The 22,984-nt window shown below is 28.0% G+C and overlaps 3 protein-coding genes across 4 annotated transcripts; 1 reads left to right on the top strand and 2 right to left on the bottom strand.

Moving 5' to 3' along the window:
• Positions 1–5,066: 5,066 nt before the first annotated feature.
• Positions 5,067–11,329, bottom strand: LOC114166946. The gene is made up of 4 exons (XM_028051831.1): positions 11,263–11,329; positions 6,653–6,824; positions 6,473–6,542; positions 5,067–5,136 (listed from the first exon to the last, which is right to left on the bottom strand). Exons 1-4 carry the CDS (start codon positions 11,327–11,329, stop codon positions 5,074–5,076), a joined length of 372 nt encoding a protein of 123 aa, XP_027907632.1. The 3' UTR covers positions 5,067–5,073.
• LOC114167514 (putative UDP-rhamnose:rhamnosyltransferase 1) lies at positions 11,207–12,861 on the top strand. Of its 2 annotated transcripts, XM_028052614.1 has the most exons (2): positions 11,207–12,437; positions 12,565–12,861. In XM_028052614.1, the coding sequence occupies exons 1-2, from the start codon at positions 11,328–11,330 to the stop codon at positions 12,595–12,597; spliced, it is 1,143 nt and encodes a 380-aa protein (XP_027908415.1). In that variant the 5' UTR covers positions 11,207–11,327; the 3' UTR covers positions 12,598–12,861. The 2 variants fall into 2 exon arrangements, with proteins under 2 accessions (XP_027908415.1, XP_027908416.1); XM_028052615.1 differs by having other exon boundaries at positions 11,207–12,861.
• A 3,627-nt stretch (positions 12,862–16,488) lies between these two features.
• LOC114165774 (probable polygalacturonase At3g15720) lies at positions 16,489–21,636 on the bottom strand. The gene is made up of 8 exons (XM_028050357.1): positions 21,467–21,636; positions 21,163–21,297; positions 18,260–18,466; positions 17,913–18,120; positions 17,346–17,427; positions 17,090–17,198; positions 16,892–16,999; positions 16,489–16,798 (listed from the first exon to the last, which is right to left on the bottom strand). The coding sequence occupies exons 1-8, from the start codon at positions 21,626–21,628 to the stop codon at positions 16,574–16,576; spliced, it is 1,236 nt and encodes a 411-aa protein (XP_027906158.1). The 5' UTR covers positions 21,629–21,636; the 3' UTR covers positions 16,489–16,573.
• Positions 21,637–22,984: the final 1,348 nt, after the last annotated feature.

The raw sequence follows: 22,984 nt of genomic DNA, 5'->3' as shown, positions 1-22,984 counted from the left end.
CTGATCGATACTATTTCGATGCGGAACTAGACAATCTCAAGAACCCTCTGTGTCGAATCTCCTCCTGTTCCTCCCTGGAATCCTTCTGGATCTCCCCGCCGTCTGCACTCCGGGGGTGGGCGTACCTGTAGACACTCCGACGCTCAAGTCAGAAAGTGATTGATATGAGGTGTAATTGGTTAGTGAGAAAAGTGTACCTTTACTTGTTCACTAGGCCTTAATTTATACTAATTTCTTAATTGACCTGTTATTATTATTTGCGGGCCGTTCGTATTTGAGGATCGATTCTTTCCCTTTCCGACTGAGGTTGCACGCATCGGTTCTTTCCTTATTGGCTGAGATTGTTCTTCTGTGTCTTTGTTAAAGATTAGCTCTTTTCATTCTAAGTTTTGTCCATCTGTACTTTTGTCAAAGATCAACTCCTTCCTTTTTGGGGTTTAGCCGTCTGTACTTCTCAAGTATCAACTCCTTCCTTTTTTGGAGTTTTGTCGTCTGTACTTCTCAAATATCAACTCCTTCCTTTTGTGGGGTTTGTCCGTCTGTACTTCACCAAATATCAACTCCTTCCTTTTTGGCTGAGATTGCACGCTGCTCCTTTGTACCTCTGCGCCATAATCACATGTTCCATCTGCCACTCCCTTGGGTCGGGATGTACTCGGCCAAAAGGGGCCGGGATATATCCGGCCATCACACTTATTGGGCCCTCTGTGTTGTGTTGGAGAAAAGGTGAAAAGTAGGTACCCCGGTAATTGGGCCACAACGAATGTGCCTCATACTTGGGCTGGGGTGATCCTGGCCATTTCTATCTTATTGGGTCAGGATGTACCCGGCCATACACCAACAAATTCCAAAATTCGTTACCCTGTTTTCATCCTAGAAAAATAAGTTTGTTTGTATATAATATGAAAATGCATTGGATCGAAAGATGACCGTTAATTCAATATTTGTATAATTATTGTTATATTTAAATAGAAAAATTATATTTAAGTGTTATAATGATGTATAATTATATATAGTATCTAAATAAATAATTTGATAATATTTATATGTAAATTTATTTGCTTTAAATTATAAAATTGATTAATGATTACGTAATTAAACCATATAAAAGGTTGAAGTGGAGTTTACACTTTTCAATATAAAATATAAACATAAGATATTTTAAAAATCCCGAACAAAATAATAATAAGAAGAATAACAATCACAATGATGATAATTATTATAATACTAATACAAAATAATAGTAATATTATTAATAACATTAATACTAATAATAAAAGTAATAATAATACTGAATATTTATTAATGTTAATATTAACATTGATATTAATAATACTAATAATAATAATTCAAATAATTTAAATAATAATAATATTATGGATTCTGTGAAAAAGAATAACCGTATAAAAATAATTAAATAACTAATCACAAGTATGTTTAGTAATAAATAATATTTATTTCAGAAAAAAAAATATTATTATTATTTTTAATAATAATACTAATGTAATACAACTAATAATAATAAGTAGTGGCCAGTACTGAGACATACGCATGGTTATTATTATTTTTTTCAATTATATTAAGAGAGTTAATGTAATTATAAATAATATGATATTTTTTTTTCTAATATATAATCAAATAATTAATGTTAGTTGTGTGCACACTTACATGTATATAATTTGTAATTTAATTATATATCTTAATTTATGAAATTATTTTTAAAACTATACTTTATATGATCTATATAATATTTTATGATTAGATTAGATAAATTAAAGTTAACTCATTTGTATCTAAAGTATGTGCAAATGATCCTAAGAAAATTTCTCTAGTCAATTAACTAATGATATGTTGGTTATTATTATATTTTATAAAATAGAAATTTGAATATTAGTCTGAAAAATCAAAGGTAATGAGTGATCTAAAAAGTATATATCAAGGATAATGCATAAACCTAAAAAAGATTGAGCTAATTGCATGAATATATATATATATATATATATATATATATATATATTATTGATAATATTTTTATTATTATATGTATTTTTTTAATTATAAAAATGTTATTGTACTATATAATTTTATTAAATAAATTTTTTATGTTCTAAAAAATTTACAGTTTATAATTATTTATAATATTATTATTAGTGTTTTTAACTTATATTATTACCATATTTCACTATTATTAACTTATATTATTAATATTATTAATATTATAAAAATATTATCATAATTCATTTTTGATATCCAAGTTTATCATAATTTACAACTATATCATCAATTGAAACATACTTCTCATAAAATATTGATAATGCTTAAAATTACTATGTAGGGTCAAAATAGTAACAAAATCATGAAAATCAATAACACCAAATCCCTTTTCAATATTTATATAAAGATAACATAACTAATGGACATTAAAACACGTTGCTTGCCTTGATAAATGATGCATATTTTACTAATAACAAATTATGATTTCTGCAATAATTATATTAGTTTTATATTCTACAATTTCTGAGAGATTAGACATTGATCTCCATTGAATTCACATTTCAATCTTATAACAGTAAGGAAAAAAAGCAAATTTATTGTTTTTAAAAAAACAAATTTAATATCTTAGTATTACGAAAGAATGTTTAGGGTTATAGTATATTTTACAATAACAATATATTTAAAATAACAATATTTGGTTTTGGTTATAATATAATTGATTTAATAATTATGTATAGTTTTAACTAATTAAAATATAAATAAAAGAGAGGTTATAATACAATAAATTTAATAATTATTTATATTTTTAGCAAACTAAAATATAATTTTTAGAATCTATTATTATTAAGAACAAAAACTATAGATGGAATAATTAATACTTTATAAATAATAATATTATAGTTCCTTAGTATATATTTCTTTTCTAAATTCAATAAGTTTAATATTGTGTGAGATGTAATAATAACGTATGAAATGCATAAAATGTATAAAATGTAGGTAAGTTTTGCATTATATATCCCGTAAAAAATAAATATAAAAATAAAATTGATGTTAAACTTTGTTAACGAAAACATAAACTTAGACTAATATTTAAAATGAATTGGTGATATGAAATTATAAAAAATGTGAAGCTAAATATAAATTATTATAATCAAAAATAATATATATATATATATATATATATATATATATGAGATATATGACGTATTACGGATCCTGTATAAAATAATAATAATAATATAAAAAATAATAATAATGCAAAATAACAATACTAAATATTCATTAATACTAATAATATTAATTATAATAATAATAATAATAGAATAGTTTAGAATTGTAGATCTTCTACAAAATAATAATAATAACAATAGTAATAGTAGAATAATAATAATATTATTAAATATTTATTAAATACTAATCACTTTAACACTAATAATATTAATATATTATTAATTATGTATAGTAAAATAAAATTTTTATATGATTAAAATTTATAATTAAAAATTTTAGTTATATATTATATATATTATATTAAAATGAAATACATATTCATCATCGTTATTAAAATAAAACATAGGTGTATTATGCATTACGGATCTGATACAAAATAAATACAACAAAATATTTAAATTGAGTTTATAACAGAAATTAAAAAGAATTAGCCAAATGAAATTAAAGAAACAAACAGATGTGCATGAGGAATCGATGTTTCATTTGTTTTTTCTTTTTAATTTATATTTAAGTTTATAATTATATATAGTTATAAAATAATATTTTAAAAGAGAGTTTTATGATAAAAAAAACCTAAAACATTAATTATGGGTATTTATTATTTAGTGACAAATTAATTAAAAAATAATAATATTATTTGAATATTAATTTCTTTAAATAAATGTAATGGATAAATATTTGTTACAAAGATTTTAAAGATAAAACTTTACTGTGTTTAATGTATAAAAGAGGGACTTAATGATATATTTATTTAGCACCTATTGAATCAAATTTAAGGTTAATCATGTAATTGTGCATTCAACCAAGTCCAAGCATTGAAAATAGTTTTTTTTACTAACATTCTAAATATGAAAATAATAAAGTGTAATAAATTTATTAATTTTCAATAAATATAAATTCAATCTTCATTGAGTGTTAAAATTGTAGCCTAAATAAATTGATAAATAAATAAATTAATTAAAATAAAATATAACAATTGATTATATTTATAATAACAAACAATAATAGTAAAAGTAAGATTAATAATCGAGAAAAAGTATTAAAATGAATAATAATTATTGATAAATAGATTATAAATTAAGAAAGACGACGTGAATTGATTCTTGAATTTTTCTTCCATAATCAACTAATAACTATCATTAAAATAGTTCATCTACACTGTATTTATAAAAATAAAATAATATTAAAACTAACATTGTAAATGAAAATAGTGAAATGTAATAAATATATTTAATAAATATTTATTAAGATTTGTTGAGTAATAATTAAAGAAATAATTTAAAATAAAATATATTTATTAATTGAAATAATAATAACAAAAACAATAATAATTATAACAGTATTATTAATTACCGATTAAAACTTCGTTCATATTTAAAGAAATTTAAAATTATTAATAAAATAAATTAATTGATAAATTCTTTTAGAAATTAATCATGCAATTATTAATTATAAATGTATAAATTTAAAAGATTTCAAAATGTATGAAATAAATAAATTCACTCATAATTAAAAATTAAAAACAATTAATAGAATTAATTATTCGACTAATGAAAAAATTTAAAAAACTAATCATGATTGATTGTATAAATCAATTTGATTGTATAAATCAATCCTATGTGTAACGTCCCATTTAATTATTAAGCGAAATTAAAGGAAAACGTCACACAATACAAGTACAGTAGCGTAGTCCTGGGGTCTTTAACACAACCCCGACAAAACTCAGGCACACCACGATGCCAAAGGAAAGCTGAATACGAATACAACATAGAGTGTAGCGTAGAAATACAGAAAGAGATACATGGGCCATAACCCTAAAGAAAACATGAAGGAAAGAAGCGTGAGAATCTAGCCCAGATGGCTAAGCTGCTGGATCACCGTTCCCTTGCTGACCACGAGAACTTCGCCCATCTGCTCCCATCAACCAAGTCGATGATCATCGCAAGAAAGAACAGTCACATACAACACAACCATACAACGAAACGGGTAAGCTAGAGCCAATCAACATATTCACATGCAATCAAATATATTTTCACAGTCCAATATGCATACATCATCCAAGCATGTTATGACCTTCCAATCAATACACTAAGACTCGACTCGACTCATCCGGATACATATAACCTGGTCGGATTCAGCGGATGCTTGCACTTGTGGTGGATACCTCTGCTCACCCCCGAGCTGCTCACCCCCGAGCTATGTGTTACAAGTGTTACAATGAATCAATCCCCCACACACAAGGTTAGCCCTTAATGAGTTTCAGGCCTCCTGCTACTCTCACCACAAGAGTCAGTCCGCTCTAAGTGAGACTAACTGACTCTTTAGAGTCTCAGGATGCAATCCTTACCTTGAATCCTTACCAAATTATATAGATGGGGCACCACCATGGACACCCACTAGCAGGGGCCATGGAATTACGTCCCGACCACTGAAGCGCGACCCCGGAGGTCTCACCTAGAGACCCCAAGGAATTTACACGCTGACACGAACCAACACTCATAAAACAACATTAAGAGAACATCAAAAGCATGTTTACAATTCCATACCCATCCATGAGATTTATTCCTCATACGCATCACATTTAGAATCCATACCACTGATCATCACCACCCCATGAGTCTAGGGTCTCATCTCATGTCAATACCACGTTCCTTAAATTTCAAACCCCACATTCATTTCGCATGCTAAGTCTCATACCAACCCATCATCCACAATTCATGAATCATGCCAAAAATATACATCATGCTCCATTATATACAGATCACTCCTCATACAATCATACTCAACCAAAACAGATCATACAGGGGCCCATAGACATTCAAACATAGCACAGTCTCGCCCAGCACCTCGCTCAGGCTGAGGGGTCACGCTCAGGCGAGGGCTCGAAACGAGGAAACAGGAACCACTGCGGGATCTCGCTTAGGCGAGATCCCTCTCGCCTGGGCGAGTGGTTCGCTCGCTCAAAATGGAAGAGCTGGTCGCCTGGGCGACCTTGGGCGAAAAAGGCTTGGGCGAGCCTCCGCCAGACTCGCTTAGGCGAACCCGACTCGCCTGGGCGATATTATCAGGTCTCGCCCTGGATTCACCTGCAGCAGATACGATTTTCGAACCCTTTAATCATACATAGTATCCCACGCACCCCAAATAACAATTTCATCCATGGAATTATGCAACAAGTTCGTAAACAGATCAAAACAATTCAAAACAGATCAGAGACAACTCGACTCGAAACCCTAACTTCCCATACCTGGAAAAGGGTTAACGGAACCTCGACACGGGACCTCGGAGTACGGCAGCTCGCGCGCTGAACTTGCGGACTGGCGGAACAGCGTAACAGTGGAAGAAAAAGGGGGTTAGTTCGATTCTAAACGGGGAAATGTGAATAACAGTTTTAGGAAGCAGTCACAGTAGGGTCAGGATCACTTACATGGAGTGGGAACTGAGTTTGAGCTTGGGTGAAGGGGACCTTAGGGCAAACCCTAGCAGAGCTTTTCGTGAGGGCAAGGGGTGACGGCTGCTGCGTTTCTGCGAGAGTGAGAGTGAGAGTGGAAATAAGGGCAATCTGAAGGGTTTTATACTATGGGCCGACCTTAGGCCCACTTACAAGGGCAGCCCACTAATCTTTAAGGCAGAAAAGAAATGGGGCCTTACACTATGTTTTACATATGAGCACAATTAATTACTAAATTTAGTATTAGTATAAATAATAAAATCTTGTTACATTAACTGCTGGTATTATATGTTATGATTTTGTTTTATTAGTTTAATAATGCAAAATAATAATACTAAATATTCATTAATATTAATAATATTAATTAAAATAATAATAATAACAATAAATAATAACAATAGTAAAATAATAATAATATTATTAAATATTTATTAAATACTAATCACTTTAACAGTGATAATATTAATATATTATTAATTATGTATAGTAAAATAATATTATTGTATGATTAAAATTTATAATTATAAATTTTAGTTATATATTATATATTATATTAAAATAAAATACATATTTACGATCGTTATTAAAATAAAATGTTAGTGTATTGTGCATTACATATTACAGATCCGATACAAGATACAAAATAAATACAGCACCAAGTTTAAATTGAATTTATAATAATAATTAAAAAGAATTAGTCAAATAAAATTAAAAAAAAAGTTAGATGTGCATCGGGAGTTGATGTTTCTTTTGTTTTACTGAGTGATTGGTGAATTACAAACACTGAAAACATAACTATAACACAATAAATCATCATTATTCTCAATCAAAATTCTATTCTGTTTATAAAGCATACACCTTTGACCAGCTGTATGGATTGAGATGTAATAAAGAAGAACCCCTTCGTCTTTGTTACCACAAAATTAAAAAGGATCTAAAATACATTATCATTTGTCACATGACCCAATAAATATCGGAACAAATTGATTCAGAGAACAAAAATATTAAAATAAAACTAAAAAAATGGAGAAATAAAAAAAGTTAAACCTTTTTCGTCTTTTTCATTAGAACTTCATCTTGATGATCTTCAAAAACCTTCCATCTTCTATTTAAAAACCACGAAAGTTACTCGTCAACCATAACCACAAATAATCCAAAAAAAACGCCACTAGGATGAAGACGGCGAAAATACTGCAAAAATAAATAAAAAAAGTTGTGAAACGTTCATCAAACCAAACGACAAGTTCAATAAAGACGAAATGATAGTAAAAATAGCGAAAAATGAAAACTTTGGAACCCAGAAGACAGAAATGAAAACTTGCTGATGCAACTTCCATGGTAGCCACCACGTACCATGCCTGATGAGAATTGATACAACCAAATAAATAATATAACTTGAAACGGAAATTGCAATTTGATGGAATCATAGAAAGCAAATAAATTTTGATAGACATTTGTGAGAATTTGAAGAATTAATAGAAAGCAAATAAATTTGATAAAGCATGGAAAAGGAAGGAGAAGAATTGACATAGGAAAGCAAAAGGTGTTTTGGTTTCCCGAATGAGAAAATGGTTTGCTAGGGTTCAAGGAAGTTCAGTGGGAGAGGAAGGAGGTAACCTTTCTGGTTTACTCTCAAATTTCAAAAAATTTAATTCGTTTGAGTCTTCGGTAAGAATCCTCATCAATTTTCTGACTTCGAACAGAAATCCAATCAAATCACGTATAATATTCGCGCTATTTCAAAAGTCTCGGTCAAAGACAAATTTGACATTACAAATAATCAGTTGCACAATAAATGAAAAGAGATACGTTGGTAATTAACCACCAAACCATTTTCAGCCCATCTAAGGTTGAAAAAACCAAAGAAATGTACGGGTGTTACGAAATTAGATATAGAGTTTTTTGTAAATTTTGTAATAGTTAATTTTTTAGTTTTTAAGTAGACAAGATACACTTGGTTGTTCCCATAAGTTTTATATATATATATATAAAATGGACTGATATTCAAGATTTTTATTAAAGTATTAGTATAACACAATTCTATCAAACCAATCACAAGATTCTAAATCAACGTCAATCAAGATTCTAAAATCACAATACATTAACAAATCATCAAATAATAATGAGTTTTAAATAATAGCAGCTCGGAATTAATGAACTCTTGATTGTGGAACATAAAACAATAGGAGATGACTATTAGGTAAGATAGGTAAGAGGAACCATGGAATGTTTTGGTTGATGACGCTTTTTTTTTTTTTTTTAACTATGCATCAACACTTAATAGATTATGTTTTGTGTATAAAGATTTGAGCATCTCAAATATCCTATTTAATTTTATTTTATTTTTTGTTAATAAAAAGAAAATAATAAAAGGAACAAGGTGAAACAATTTGCTAAAGGTAATTAATGTACTTTTTTATTTCTAGGAACTTATTGGAGATTATAACATCCACTTAAATGACTGTAGTTACCATTCTTAAAATTTTCAAATTTATTAATTTAGAATTGTAAATATAAAATATTTTAAAATTAATTTAAAGACAGTTAAAACTGACTATAATAAATTGACGTTATAATATTTTGTGACAATTTATATGAAAATTAATTAATTAACAAAAAAGACTATTGGAATAGTAACTAAATAATAAATTAAATTGATGTTAAAACAAAATTTTAGTAGTGATATAACTTTAATCTACATCAAATCATTTTAAAAGTATACCTAATATCTTATATATAATCATTAATTTAACCGTGATCAAATATTTATTATTATTCTATTTTAAAACTATTTTTGTTTAAAAGAATAAATATATAACTTTATTTTCACTTTAATTCTTAAATATAATTTATTAATAAAAAATTATTAAATAATAGTTTTCTTTACTCGTAGGTGTGACCTACACTCTAAAAAATACTTAATAAGATATTGAATAATATTGCAACAAAAAAAGAAGAAAAAAAAATTTGACATAAAGAATGAATTAAAATAGGGTGAATCACTTACTTTAATTAACTCAATCAATATTGTACTCATAAAACAGGATAATTAAAATATTTTGATAACAAAATTAACCTAAAATAGTGTAAAAGTATTGTAATAAAGAAAAAAAAAACTAGACATAAAAAAAACAAATATATATATATAAAAATAGATATAAACTCATATTTGTTTATTTTAAAAAGGCATAAATGATATATAATTGTGTGTGCAGACATTTTCCTTGGATTATAAGGGAAAATGAGGTGAAAGTCTCATGTTGAGGTTGGTAGAATTATAAAATTGATTTGTGGTGATTTTGTCACAATTGAAACATTACACATTTTGATCTCACATTTTTCACATGAAACTGTGAACATTAGAAGACATTTTGTGTGCTACATATCTCACGCACTGAAATTTATTAACTTAAATCAATATGTGTTGTTTCTAAATAATAATTATTAAGAACTTCTACAATGATAAGTTTGGATTTATATATTAAGTATAAAGATACGAAAAGTTGATTTTAAAATATATTGATTCTTACGTATTAAAAAGAATTTTAAATTATAAAATTAGTTGGTGAAAATCAATATATTTGAAAATAAATAAATAAAAAAAAACAAGTGAATAACAAAAAAACTAAAAAATTCACATATTTAGCAACTCGTGAATTTGGCTCGCTCTCCAAGACCTCAGGACGGTCCTTTGTTAGATAAAAAAGAGTGATTGGTCTCCCAATTTTTTTTTTCATTTTGTTTTTATATATATTTTAATATTATATTTATATATTATTATATGAAATTTAAAATTATATTTATAGTTATATATTATTTATAAATTTTATATTAGGTAAATTTTTATAATTACTTTTATTTTATTTTATTATTATGTGTATTTATTTTTAGTAGACAAAATGAAAAAAAATTAATTTATCTATAAAAAAATTTATTTCAGCAACCCTACAATTTCTTTTGTCCACAATCTATAACTGCTCCATGGCACCACAATCTATGACTGCTCCATGGCACCACAATCTATAACGACCCTTTCCTTCTTCTGATACACTTAATGGTCCAATAATAATAAGAAAAATATATTTTGACAAAGTTTTTTTTATAAATTTTAATAAATAATTATTTTTAATAAAAAAAGTTAAAAATTTATTATTTTATTTTCTTAATTTTCATAAAAAAAATTATTCTATTTAATAATTTTATCAATGTTATTAACTAAATATTTGTCCAAAAATCATTTTCCTAATAGTAAATTGTGTGTAATTAGATGTGATTGGTATGATTCAAATGGTTTCCACTTTTTTGAGTGAATTCCTGTTATGCATAAGTAAAACGTGAGAAGAAGCTATCATGAGTTGCAGGAATTCAGAATGGTCCCTGCTGAGTGAGACGTGACATGACAAGAGAGACAGTAATGAATGCAAGGTTATCATGAATGAATGGTAGGTATCAAAATTTAGTGTTTTCTTTTTGATCAAATTGAGTAATTTTAAAAGGAGAAGTTCCTATGTTGTCTATGGGTCACTCACTGATTGCAAGATGTTACAAACAGGAACAAACAAAATACACAAATCCCAATAAACAACCATCCATGATAATCCAAGGTAAAGAACTTGAAGCCACACATTCATTCTTAATCTGAAGCATATCCATGGCGGAGCAGCGTGAGAAGCTTCACATTGTGGTGTTTCCATGGCTAGCATTTGGACACTTAGGCCCATTTTTTGAGCTTGCCAAACTCATAGCTCAAAAGGGTCACAAAATTTCTTTCATTTCCACACCTAGAAATATCCATCACCTACCCAAAGTGCCTGAAAACTTGCAACATTTGGTGGATCTGATAGAACTGCCACTGCCCCGTGTTGACAAACTCCCAGAAAATGCAGAGGCCACAGTGGACGTTCCTTACCACCTCATTCCATACCTCAAGCAGGCTTTTGATGGTCTTGAACAACCTTTGACCATGTTTCTTGAGAGATGCAAACCCCATTGGATAATATACGACTTTGCACCCTATTGGTTGTCTCCAATATGTTCTCAGCTTGGAATCTCATGCATCTTTTTCTCTATTTTTAGTGCATCTGCTTTGTATTATTTTCTCTTAGATCATTATACTAGTAAAGCACGTGTGTCTGCGCAGAACAAAGGTTTTCCTGATGAACATTATGAGACAAATGAATCGGGGGTTTCAGACGTGTTTCGAGTCCTTGAAACTACTAATAGTGCTCAAGCTAGTGCTATAAGAACCTGCATGGAGATTGAAGCTGCGTCTCTCAAATTGTTGGAAAGTATATATAGTAAACCAATGATTCCAGTTGGTTTATTGCCACCTTCACTAGAGTTCAGTGAAGATAGCAATGATGAAAACTGGGATACCATCCTTAAATGGTTAGACAAACAGGAAAAAGGGTCAGTGGTTTACGTAGCTTTTGGAAGTGAAGTGAGACTAAGTGATGAAGACTTTACTGAAATTACAAAGGGAATAGAAATGTCTGGTTTTCCATTTTTCTGGGTTCTGAAAAAGCAAAACACCTCTAACGTTGAGTTGCAGGATCTGGTTGTGAATAACTCAGGAACGGGTTTGGTGTGGAGAACATGGGCACCACAGATGAGGATTTTGGCACACAAGTCTGTTGGGGGGTTTCTGACTCACTGTGGTTGGAGTTCAGTGAATGAGAGTCTTCTAGTTGGGTGTCCACTTGTGATGTTGCCATTCCAAAATGATCAATTTATAGTTGCTAAGCTTATGGAGGAGAAAAGGGTAGGGTTCCAAGTACAGAGAAGTGAGCATGATGAGAAATTGACCAGAGAATCATTGGCCAATGCATTGAGAGCAGTGATGTTGGAAAAAAGTTACACAAGTGAAGCAGAAGAGATGAGTAAGATAGTTGGGGACAAGGAACTGCACCAAAAGTATATAGATGAGTTTGTTGAATATATGGAAATCCATAAACCTGTCTTAAAGGATTAGCCTTTCTGCCATTCTGTTCTTTCTGTATCTCAGTAATCTCAGCCTATGGCATCCCAGATTTAATTTTTTTTTTTTATCATTGAGGACAATCACTTGTTGGAAGAAATAATTGGTTTGGTGTGGTGTTTTCCTTGTAATATGTCGTCAGCTATGCACAATCTAGGTTGTGGTTTATTATTTGTAATTGATTCATAAGTTTTAAGGTTGTTTGTTATTGGTTGAGTTGATCGGTGATGTCAGAAACAAACTGCATTTGTGATGTCTAGAAATGTTAGTCCAAGTTTAAATGGATTGGTTCGTATTCCTAACATAGTTCTTCTGGATTAAGAACCAACACCAGGTCTTCATTCAATGTAGAAGGCAAGGGTTGAGGTACTGTAGTTGCTTGAATGGCCTTTTTCGACAGCGATACCTGAAAAAGTGGATGTATTCTGCTGTGTGGAGGTAACTCCAACATGTAGGCAACCTGGCCTGGCCGATATAAACATATGTTATAATACAAAAACACATCTTATACCGGTTACAAAATAAATGTAAAGTGTACGATTATTGCGAGGGTTTAAATATTGACCGATATATAGGTAAAACAAAAACAAACACTACATCACTTAGAGACATAAAAAATATAATTTTCTTCACAAATTTGCAACTTAGTAATATATTTACTAGTGCAGAAAACATATTGGAAATTGCCCGATAGACTTTGATTTAAAAAAAAAAAAACAAAGTCTTTCAAAACATGGTGTTATTTATGAAATTTTTTGTCCAAAATAATTGAAGCCTATACTAGAATAGATTTCAGTTCTATGAAGAGTCCAAGCTTATTCTTGTTTTTAGGGTTAAATTTTTAGAAAAGTTACTTCCATACTATACAATTTTAAATTCCTCTTGTGGTGAACCCTTCTACCTCTCTTCTTGATTTCTCTATTTTGTTTGCTTCCTTCATCCTTCATCCTCAGGTTCTCATCATCATGTTTAAAAAGGTCTTTAATGTTCATTATTCAGATTCGCCTGAGATAACGTTATTGTTAACACAATCAAATTAACATTTACATTTACTTAACTATAATAACTTCAATATTTCCAAGTGAGTAGTTAACAATAGGATTGACTTAACCCTAAGTTGTGTCCTAATGAACACGTAATTTGTTTCTAATAAATTAGTCCTCATTAAATTTATATAAAAGGGTTAGTCAAATAAAATAAAAATAATAGAAGATGGAGAAAAATTAAATAAATAAAAATTTAAATAATAAAAATGATAGGAAGAAACAAATTGCAAAAAGATAAAAAGATATAAAAATAATGATAAAGAGAATATATTGATTCCACTACTTTTTTAAAATAGATTCATCATATATTATCTAAAGATTATTGCTTAATTGATTATTGTCTTAGATTTTCAAATCAATCAATGTAAGGTTTTTGACATGCTTATTTTTAACCAAAGTACAATCTCAATTAACAATAAGAACCTTTTGATTATCACAATAAATTCAACAAAAATACAACCTCAATTAAATTTTACTATGTCTAATCATGTCTATTCCTTTGTTTTCTGCCTAAATAAAAAGCTTAATCAATCAAATTAAATGTTTGACTAATTTTAGTTAAAATGATTACCTTTAATCAAAGTAAAATATCAATTATTGATAAAAACTTATTTAATCACATGAAAGCTTCTAAGTTAAATCAAAGTAAAGTCTCAACTAAATTTAAAAATCCTTATGATTAACATGCATATAGATTTAAACACTTTTGTTAGTTAGCTAGAATGTAAAATCATTGTTTTTTATTATATTTAGAAACAAAAGACACAAATAAATTAAACTTTCTTTGCACTTGTGGCACCTATTATTTTTGGAAAGATTGTGTTATCAACTCTTTATTGAAGAACAAAAAAAGTTCTTGAATCCTTCTTCTTGTTTTGCTTCAACTTCTTCTGAGTTGTACTAAGAGTGCAGGTGTCTTCAAGAATAGTGAATCCCTCTTCTATAATATATCTTTAATTTTGAGAGAATGTCTTCATTATGACACTCCAAAAATCTAATTTGTTCCTATGAAAATAAGTACTATAATTGATGATGTTTGATTGGTAATCGTCTTGAGAAAATATTTTGGAGTAGTGAAATAAAGTTATAATTTATTTTTTAAGTAGTTAAAAATTTTATTTACGTCCAATAGATGACCGGACGTAGTTCTCATACCACATATATGGTAAACCAATGATTTCAGTTGGGTTATTGCCTGTTGGAATCACCTTAAATAAATTGTTTTAGGGATAATAAATGTTTTAGGGATTTTGTCTCTTTACAAAAGTGCAAAGGTCAGAAGCTTTACTGTCATTAGTGTGCTATATTTTCATAATAATCTTGTCTTGATAGTAAAATTTTAAGGTTTGGAATGAAAAACCAAATTAGAGTTTCGATATTGCAATGCTCTTTGCATGAATAATATACAAGATGCCGAGTCCAAGTTGACAAAAGTTGTCACCTATGATAATTGGAGTATGCAAATAAAGGTTCTTCTTTGGCTTCCAAGATAATTGAGACATGGTGGAAAATAGTTACGAAGAACCAGCTAACACCACAGGTTGACATTCAGAATAGTGCAAACGAAGGACAAGACAACTTTGTACGAGTTGTGGACGAGTAAGTTAAACTCCTAAATTCCTTAATGGTGTGTTTGAATGAGGTAATTTAAGAGAGTAATTCATTTATTTGGAGAATTTGAATTTCTTTGAAGTAAAATGACTTGTTTAGATGAGAAAATTTAGAGGAAATTAAAATTGAGGAATTTTAAGAAGGTATTTCAAATAATTAAATTAGTAGAATTTGAAATTCACTCAAAAAAGAAGGAAATTGAAATTCCCAATTTGTTAAATTCCTCATTATTTAAGATGAAAAACGATTGGGGTCGACTTGGTCAATAATCGACCAACAGTGACTTGGCTGAATTCGGTCTAATTTCACTTGGTGCAGACTTGGTCATAATTCGGTTTGGACTGATACGACTGGCCAAATTTCAGTTAGGACTGACTCGACTAATTTCGGCCAAATATTTGGTTAGGGCTAACTCAACCGAATTCGATCGGGACCAACTCAAACGAATTCGATCGGGACCAACTCGACCGAATTCTGTCAAGATAGACTCAATCGAAATTTGACTGGAACTAACTCGACCGAATTCAACTGAGATCGTCTTGGCCGGGTACGACCAAATTTTGGTTGGGGCTGACTTGACCTAATTTGGCGTCGACCAAAATTTTGGCCAAATATGACCTAATCGACTTAGAGATAAGTTCAGTCGAAATGACTCTATCTAAAATTCAGCCAAATTGGACCGAGTTGACCGTAATCGAAATTTGGCAAAATTTAGTCGAGTCAACATCGACCTAAATTTGGCCAAATTGGACTGAGTTTACGCCGACTAAAATTTAGCCAAATTCAATCTAGTCGATTCGATCAAAATTAGACTGAATTTAAATATTTTAAGTTGACTATTATATTTTTTAAAATTTAATTTCAAAATTTTATATATTAAAATAAATATTGTTAAATGAAATTTTATCTCATAAGAGAAATTCAATTATTTTATCCAAACAAGAAATTGAAATATAAGGTATTTCAATTACTCTATCCAAATAAATTATTTAAAAAATAAAAGAAATTTAATTATAAAAATTTTAAATATAATATATTTCAATTTCGTATAATTGTTGAAATGCTTCGTAATAAAATAAGATATGAGTAGCAAGAGTTGACGAATATCTTAAAATGAGAAAGCGGATAACCCACAGTTTGGTGTTCCTCATGTCATTGATCAAAAAAGCTCGTACATCTTGTAGTAGTTTTGACAAAAAATAAAAGATCTAGCCTACTACACATTATTTTGGCTTATGCATGTATGTATGAAGGTAACATAAGTTATGATGATAAGGAACATTGTGGAACAGTTTCTGTAGATTTTCCATGAGCATTATTGCAAGAACAAGAAGCTGTTTTTCCTGGTGTAGAAGGGACAATGTCAACATGATCCAATACAATGTCGAAACACCCTGATGGACAGCAATTCAGAGTAATAGCTTTCTGCTTTGCAGCTGTTCCACTAAATCCACGGAATGTCACATCGCTCACATTCAATGCTCCACTCTAAGTACACCAAATATCAAATTCAACCTTATTAAGCATTCATAAACTGAAGGAAAAAGAATTTGTGAAATCACACACATATATATATAATACCTCTGATTTTCCATAACTGTCATAGTACTGGTCTATGATTATTGGGTTATCTGCATTTATTAATGTGATGTTCTCGAAAATGATGTTTCTTGCATAACCTGATCCACCCTACAAAATATAATTATAGCAAAGTTAGAATAAGGAGATTTATCACTAATTTTTTTTCATTTCTACTCTATGTTAAGGAACATGTCTTACCGGGACTGTCTTAATTCTTGCTCCATTTTTAGTGTTTGTGAAAGTGCAGTTTTTTACATGAACTGTTTCCACTGTTTCATGAGCGTTGCTTCTACCCAGGCTGCCAATGCTGATTAATTTTTTCATGTCAGTTAATCAGGTTTGTTAAATTTGGGACTAACAAAAGATATTAATTAATTAATCAAGGAACATTTTACTGATTGATGTCATTAGCAAAAGTGTGTGATAATTTCATCAAATATATGTATAAATAAACCTTATTCCATGGCCTGGTCCACAAGCAATTCCAGTAGCATTGATGTTAGAGGAGCCATCACTGATGGCTATGCAATCATCACCTTCACAATTGAACAAATAGTAATTGTTTTAAAAAACCATGAAGCATTGAAATTTGATTCTTGTACATAAAATAAAGGGGGTTAAATATGTTTTTTTTCTTAATTTTTAGTGAATTTTGGAATTAGTCCATTTTGAAATTTTGGACTAATTTAGTCATTCATCTCTCGAAATATATGAATTTAGTCATTTTAATCAAATTTTGTTAAATTTATTTGACATTTCAAGCACATCTCAAAATAGTATTTGACTTAACATTAAAGCAAACATATGTCAAACAGTATAAACAACTCAAATACAATCCTAAAATACGTACGAAACATCAAATAAACCTAACAAAATTTTATTAAAAGACTAAATTCACGTATTTCGAAAGATGAAGGACTAAATTAGTTCAAAATTTCGAAATGAACTAATTCCAGAATTAACCAGAAGTTAAGGGACAAAAACATATTTAACCATAAAATAAAATATAAACATGGTTTACCACATTGTATGTTGGAATTTTGAATCAAGATGTTTTTGGAAGTGTAAATGTCGAATCCATCAGTGTTGGGGCTGTCACCAGGAGCACGAATGTTGATATCAGAGAATGTGGCATTGTCACAACTATTTAATCTTATGTGAGCTTTTGGGCTGTTAGTGATGGTCAAATTGCTAACAGTAAGATCATTGCAAGATTTGAATCTGAGAATCTGCATCGACCGCATGAAAAATCTTAATATGATGTTAAATTTTATCATTTCTATGGAATATGAGACATAGATTCCTAGTAAAATGTATTGTATATTAATTATAAAGACAAAAAACATAGTTGAGATAGAATAGTCAAACCGTTGGTCTTCCACAACTTTTGCATTCCCACCAAGAAGAACCATAGCCATCGATTGATCCTCCACTTCCATCAATTGAGAGATTAGTAACGTTTGAGAATACAATCAAATTGGAGGTATCATTTGTGAGACCTTTTGTGTTAGGGTTTTGGATTTCTGACACTTTTATCCATTCCTTCTTCGCAGATGCAACTATTTTCCCTTGAAGCTGCAAGAACATATATTAATGTAGTTAGATGAATTTTAATACATATGTTTCATATACATAAGAAAATTTGGAGCATTGAAGAAGCAAAGAATTCAGAGATGAAGTTTTGTATGTGTTTTCATTATCATTTGGTGGAAGATGAGTAGAAGATTTGAGAAAAAAAATATATCTACGTTTACTTTTGTTTTGTGTGACAAAAATAATGAAATTATTATTGTTATAATTATAAAAATAAATATAAACATTTTTTATAATTTTATTGTAGATCATTTTCATTTATGTCATAGACAACTTTTTATTAAAAATATTTATTTTAGTTTAAAAAAATGATTAAATTGTTAAAAAATATCAAATAAAAAAAGAACAATTAAATTAAAAAAAACATTACATAAAGAATAAAAGTTATGAAATAAATATTTTAATTTAAAAAAACATTATTTAAAGGGTAAAATGAAAAATAAATTGTGTATATGAACAAGAATCCCATTTATGTAATAATAATAATAATTATTATTATTATTATTATTATTAATGATGATGTAATGATAATAATAATAATGATAATGAGAATATTTATTGTAGATAATTTTTATTTATATTATAGATAACTTTTTATTAAAAATATTTATTTTAGTTTAAAAAATTATTAAATTATAAAAAGTGTCAAATAAAAAAGAACAATTAAATTAGAAAAAAAAACATTACATAAAGAATAAAATTAATGAAATAATTATTTTAATTTAAAAAAACATGTTTAAAGGGTAAAATGAATAATAAAATGTGTATATCAACACGAATCCTATTTATGTAATAACCGGCATAAACACATATCTTGTTGCACCTGTACATCCATTTTTAAAATATAAATGATATTATATTAATAGATGATTATATTGTAATGTTATTAAGTTAATATATAAAATAAAATTATATTTAAAATAAAGTGAAATATAATAGAAAGGATGAAGGAATAACGGTTGATAAATTGATAAATAAGAAGAAAGAGAAGAAGCAGAAATAGATAATTTTATAAAAAACTTGTAAATATAATAGTCAATTTTCAAAAATTTAATAAATAATTATATTTTAAAGGGTAAAACTAGAATTTTGAAATGTGGACACAAAGGAGGGAATCATCTTTATATATTGTTATAGATAATAATAATAATAATAATAATAATAATAATAATGAGAATATTAATAATAATAATTATGATAATAATGATAATAATAATAATAATGATAGTAATAATGATATTAATAATAATAATAATAATAATAATAATAATAATGTTGAAAGTGGGAGTCTAGTTAGCCAAATGAAGTTTTGATGATGTCTAAAATCAAGCAACATGGTTAAGCATGTTACTAGGGATGTCAAAAATATATGTATCTGCGGGTACGCACGGATAAAACTCGTAACGAGTAGAAAATGGATACCTGCGAGTAACGGGTACATGTATTTTTTATACTCGCATGTTAATGGAGCAGGTATGGATATTGTAGTATTTGTACCCGTAGATACTCATACTCGCTATACTCTAATTTAAATTTAAAAAAAAAAAACGAGTGAAATATTAATACATTGATTTTGAATGAATTATTTTTTATCAATTGATTTTAAAAAATCCTCATTTCTTTGTAAACTGTTATTCAACACTATTTAAATAAGTTATTTGGATTTTGTTTAAAGTTTGTGAATTTTATGTATTGTATTTTATTAGAATGTTGTTACATGTAGGGAGAGTTTTTGATTATTGAATTAAGTTCTTGGATCATTAGAGTCTAGAGTTATTTAGATGATATTGTAATTCTTAAAACTCAATTGATTTGGTGAAAAATTTATAAGATCGGGTTGTTAGAAGAAAATTAGGTGTAGAATCATCTTAAATCAAACCAATATAAAAAGTATTGCCTTCTCTGTTTCTTTTCATCTTTTCTATTATTCTTAATTGTTTGAATTAATCTATTAACACGATGTTGGTAAATTGATCGGAACATTTGATAAAGATCGAAAAATAATTCAAAAATCATTCAAAATAATGAAAATCTCTAAATACCAATTCACTCCTTTTGGTTGACATGTACTATACTTATCTGATTTAACAAAATAATAATAATAATAATAATAATAATAATAATAATAATAATAATAATAGATGATATCAATGAATTTAATACTTTTATAATTTTTAAGTTTTTATTTGCTCATGTAAAAAATAAAAGACATTTACGTTACTAATTTAATGTGTATCTAAAAAGCATTAGACATTAAAAGTAATAATATTGATGTCACTCACATCCATCAATGTTGAAGTACTCTCAGATGTAAAAAGCCAAAATTATTTTATATAAAAGTTTGTTTTGCACTCATCATAATAAGGTAAACTAAAATTAAGTTATTGTCGATATGAATAAATATTGGTATTGCATTGCATTGGTCATTTATATTGGTTTGGACGTTATAGAGAACTTTTCTTTTTTTTTCTGGATATCCTACCCATATTTATTAGAAAATAATTTAATATATTGTAATAACAACCTTATAATGAAAAATCAATTTGTTTGATTTGTCTAACGCATTTTGGTTTGGTATCGTCACAAGTTTGTTTTTTCTTCTTTCGTTTCATTTACATTATATAATTTTGCATGTCATCTTTTATTAAAATAATTATTTTCTTTATCATCATTATTACCTGAATATTAACACTTGGGGCATTGCAAGGACCATTGAGGGTTATGTAATTTAGCAAGAATACTCCTTCTGATGGTATAACTAGGGTTGGTGTTTCTTGTGCTCCACACGTATCTTTCCATGCACTTAGAAAAGCCTACATATAAATTCAAATAACAAAAAATATTTCAATATGTTTTCAAATATCAAATTTGTACCAACACATATCAATCATAAATTTTTCCTTAAATTAAAGTGGCATTTTTCACTAACTATATATTAAACTAAATTTGAATATAGAAAAATAAAACACAGAAAAAAGGTACCCCAGAATCATCAGATTTGCCATCGCCATGAGCACCATAGTCTTTGACATTATAAGTATTGCTTTTGGTAGTAAGTGTGGACCTCGCACACAAACATGGTGAAACAAAACAAAGAATCAAAAGACAAGTGATTAGTCTTTGCATGTTTGAGGAAGTTGGCATGGCAAGATCCTAAGGAGAAGAGTGGGCTAATAGATAATGAGGGAAGGGTAGGTTCGAGTTCAATTAAATAGAACTTTGGACATAGGTATGAAGGAAAAGAAGAATGATATTATTAAGTATTTAATGATAAAAAGATGGCAAATATTAAATGAAAATATTAAATAATAACTAAGAGAAATTATAATTACAGAAATATTAAATGAAAATATTAAATAATAACTAAATAAATGTTAAATAATTATTAAAAAAGGTTAAAAAGTCAAACTATGTCTAGGAAATAAGTTAAGAAACTGAAGAATAAAAAAAAACCGATATAAGGTTATTAAAATTACGTAAAGAGTTAAAGTATTTTAATAATTTAAAATAGATTAATTAATTGAATGGTACTCACTTTTGTTGGGATGTGTGAATTTGGTCTTCGTTTTGAGAAAGGTGTCAATTACGTTCCAACTTTTAAAAAATGTCTCAATTAGATCATTTTCAAAACAAATTATTAATGACGTTAACGCTTTATCATGTGACATTCTATATTTTTTTTAATTTTTTTTAAATTTTCCTCTTTTTTTTGTCACATCAGGTATCTGGTATAACACGTGGTGCTGTCAGTGTCACATGACAAGGTGTTACTACCAAGTTTCATTGTCTTGATTTCAATTTAATTCTCACATATGTATTTCTATTTCAATTTAAGTCCTCACATGTGTCTTTTTTATTCAATATAGTCCCAATTATTTTTCAAAATAAAGCAATATTGTCTCTCTATTAAATTTTGAGACCAAATTTTTTATTTATATACATGTTATACTCATTTTTTTATTGAAAATGACGTTATAAGATATTACATTTTTCTTAATTGTTAATCCTTATTTTGTTATTCATGACTTTTAATAAGTGCTTAATTGTATAAGTTATTTTTAGTAACAAATATCAATAATATTTATATAAATAATAAATTTCGTCTCAACTTTAAGAGAGAGGCCATTTTTGTATTTTGAAAAAAAAAATTGGAATTAAATTGAATAAAAAAAAGTTATGTTGGGACTAAATTAAAACAAAGAGACGAATGTGAGACTAAATTGAGATCAAGATAATAATACTTTGTAGTAACACTGACACATGACAGTACCTTGTCACGTGGCATTGACAGGGCCACGTGTCATACCACAGACGAGGCACGAGAAAATTCTTTTTTGTAAATATTAAAAGTTAAAATACTTAAAAAATTAAACTAAATAATAAAAAAAACTACAAATTGACACGTGTTACATTGCTAACACTGTTAACACGGTTAATAATTATTACTTTTAAATGATCTAATTGAAACAATTAGTACTCTTTCGATCACAACATTTAATA

This window comes from Vigna unguiculata, chromosome 10 (genome assembly GCF_004118075.2).
Source record: "Vigna unguiculata cultivar IT97K-499-35 chromosome 10, ASM411807v1, whole genome shotgun sequence".
Classification (NCBI taxonomy): Eukaryota; Viridiplantae; Streptophyta; class Magnoliopsida; order Fabales; family Fabaceae; genus Vigna; species Vigna unguiculata.
The sequence above is the reverse complement of the archived record's forward strand: the minus strand, read 5'-3'. Positions and strand labels throughout refer to the sequence as shown.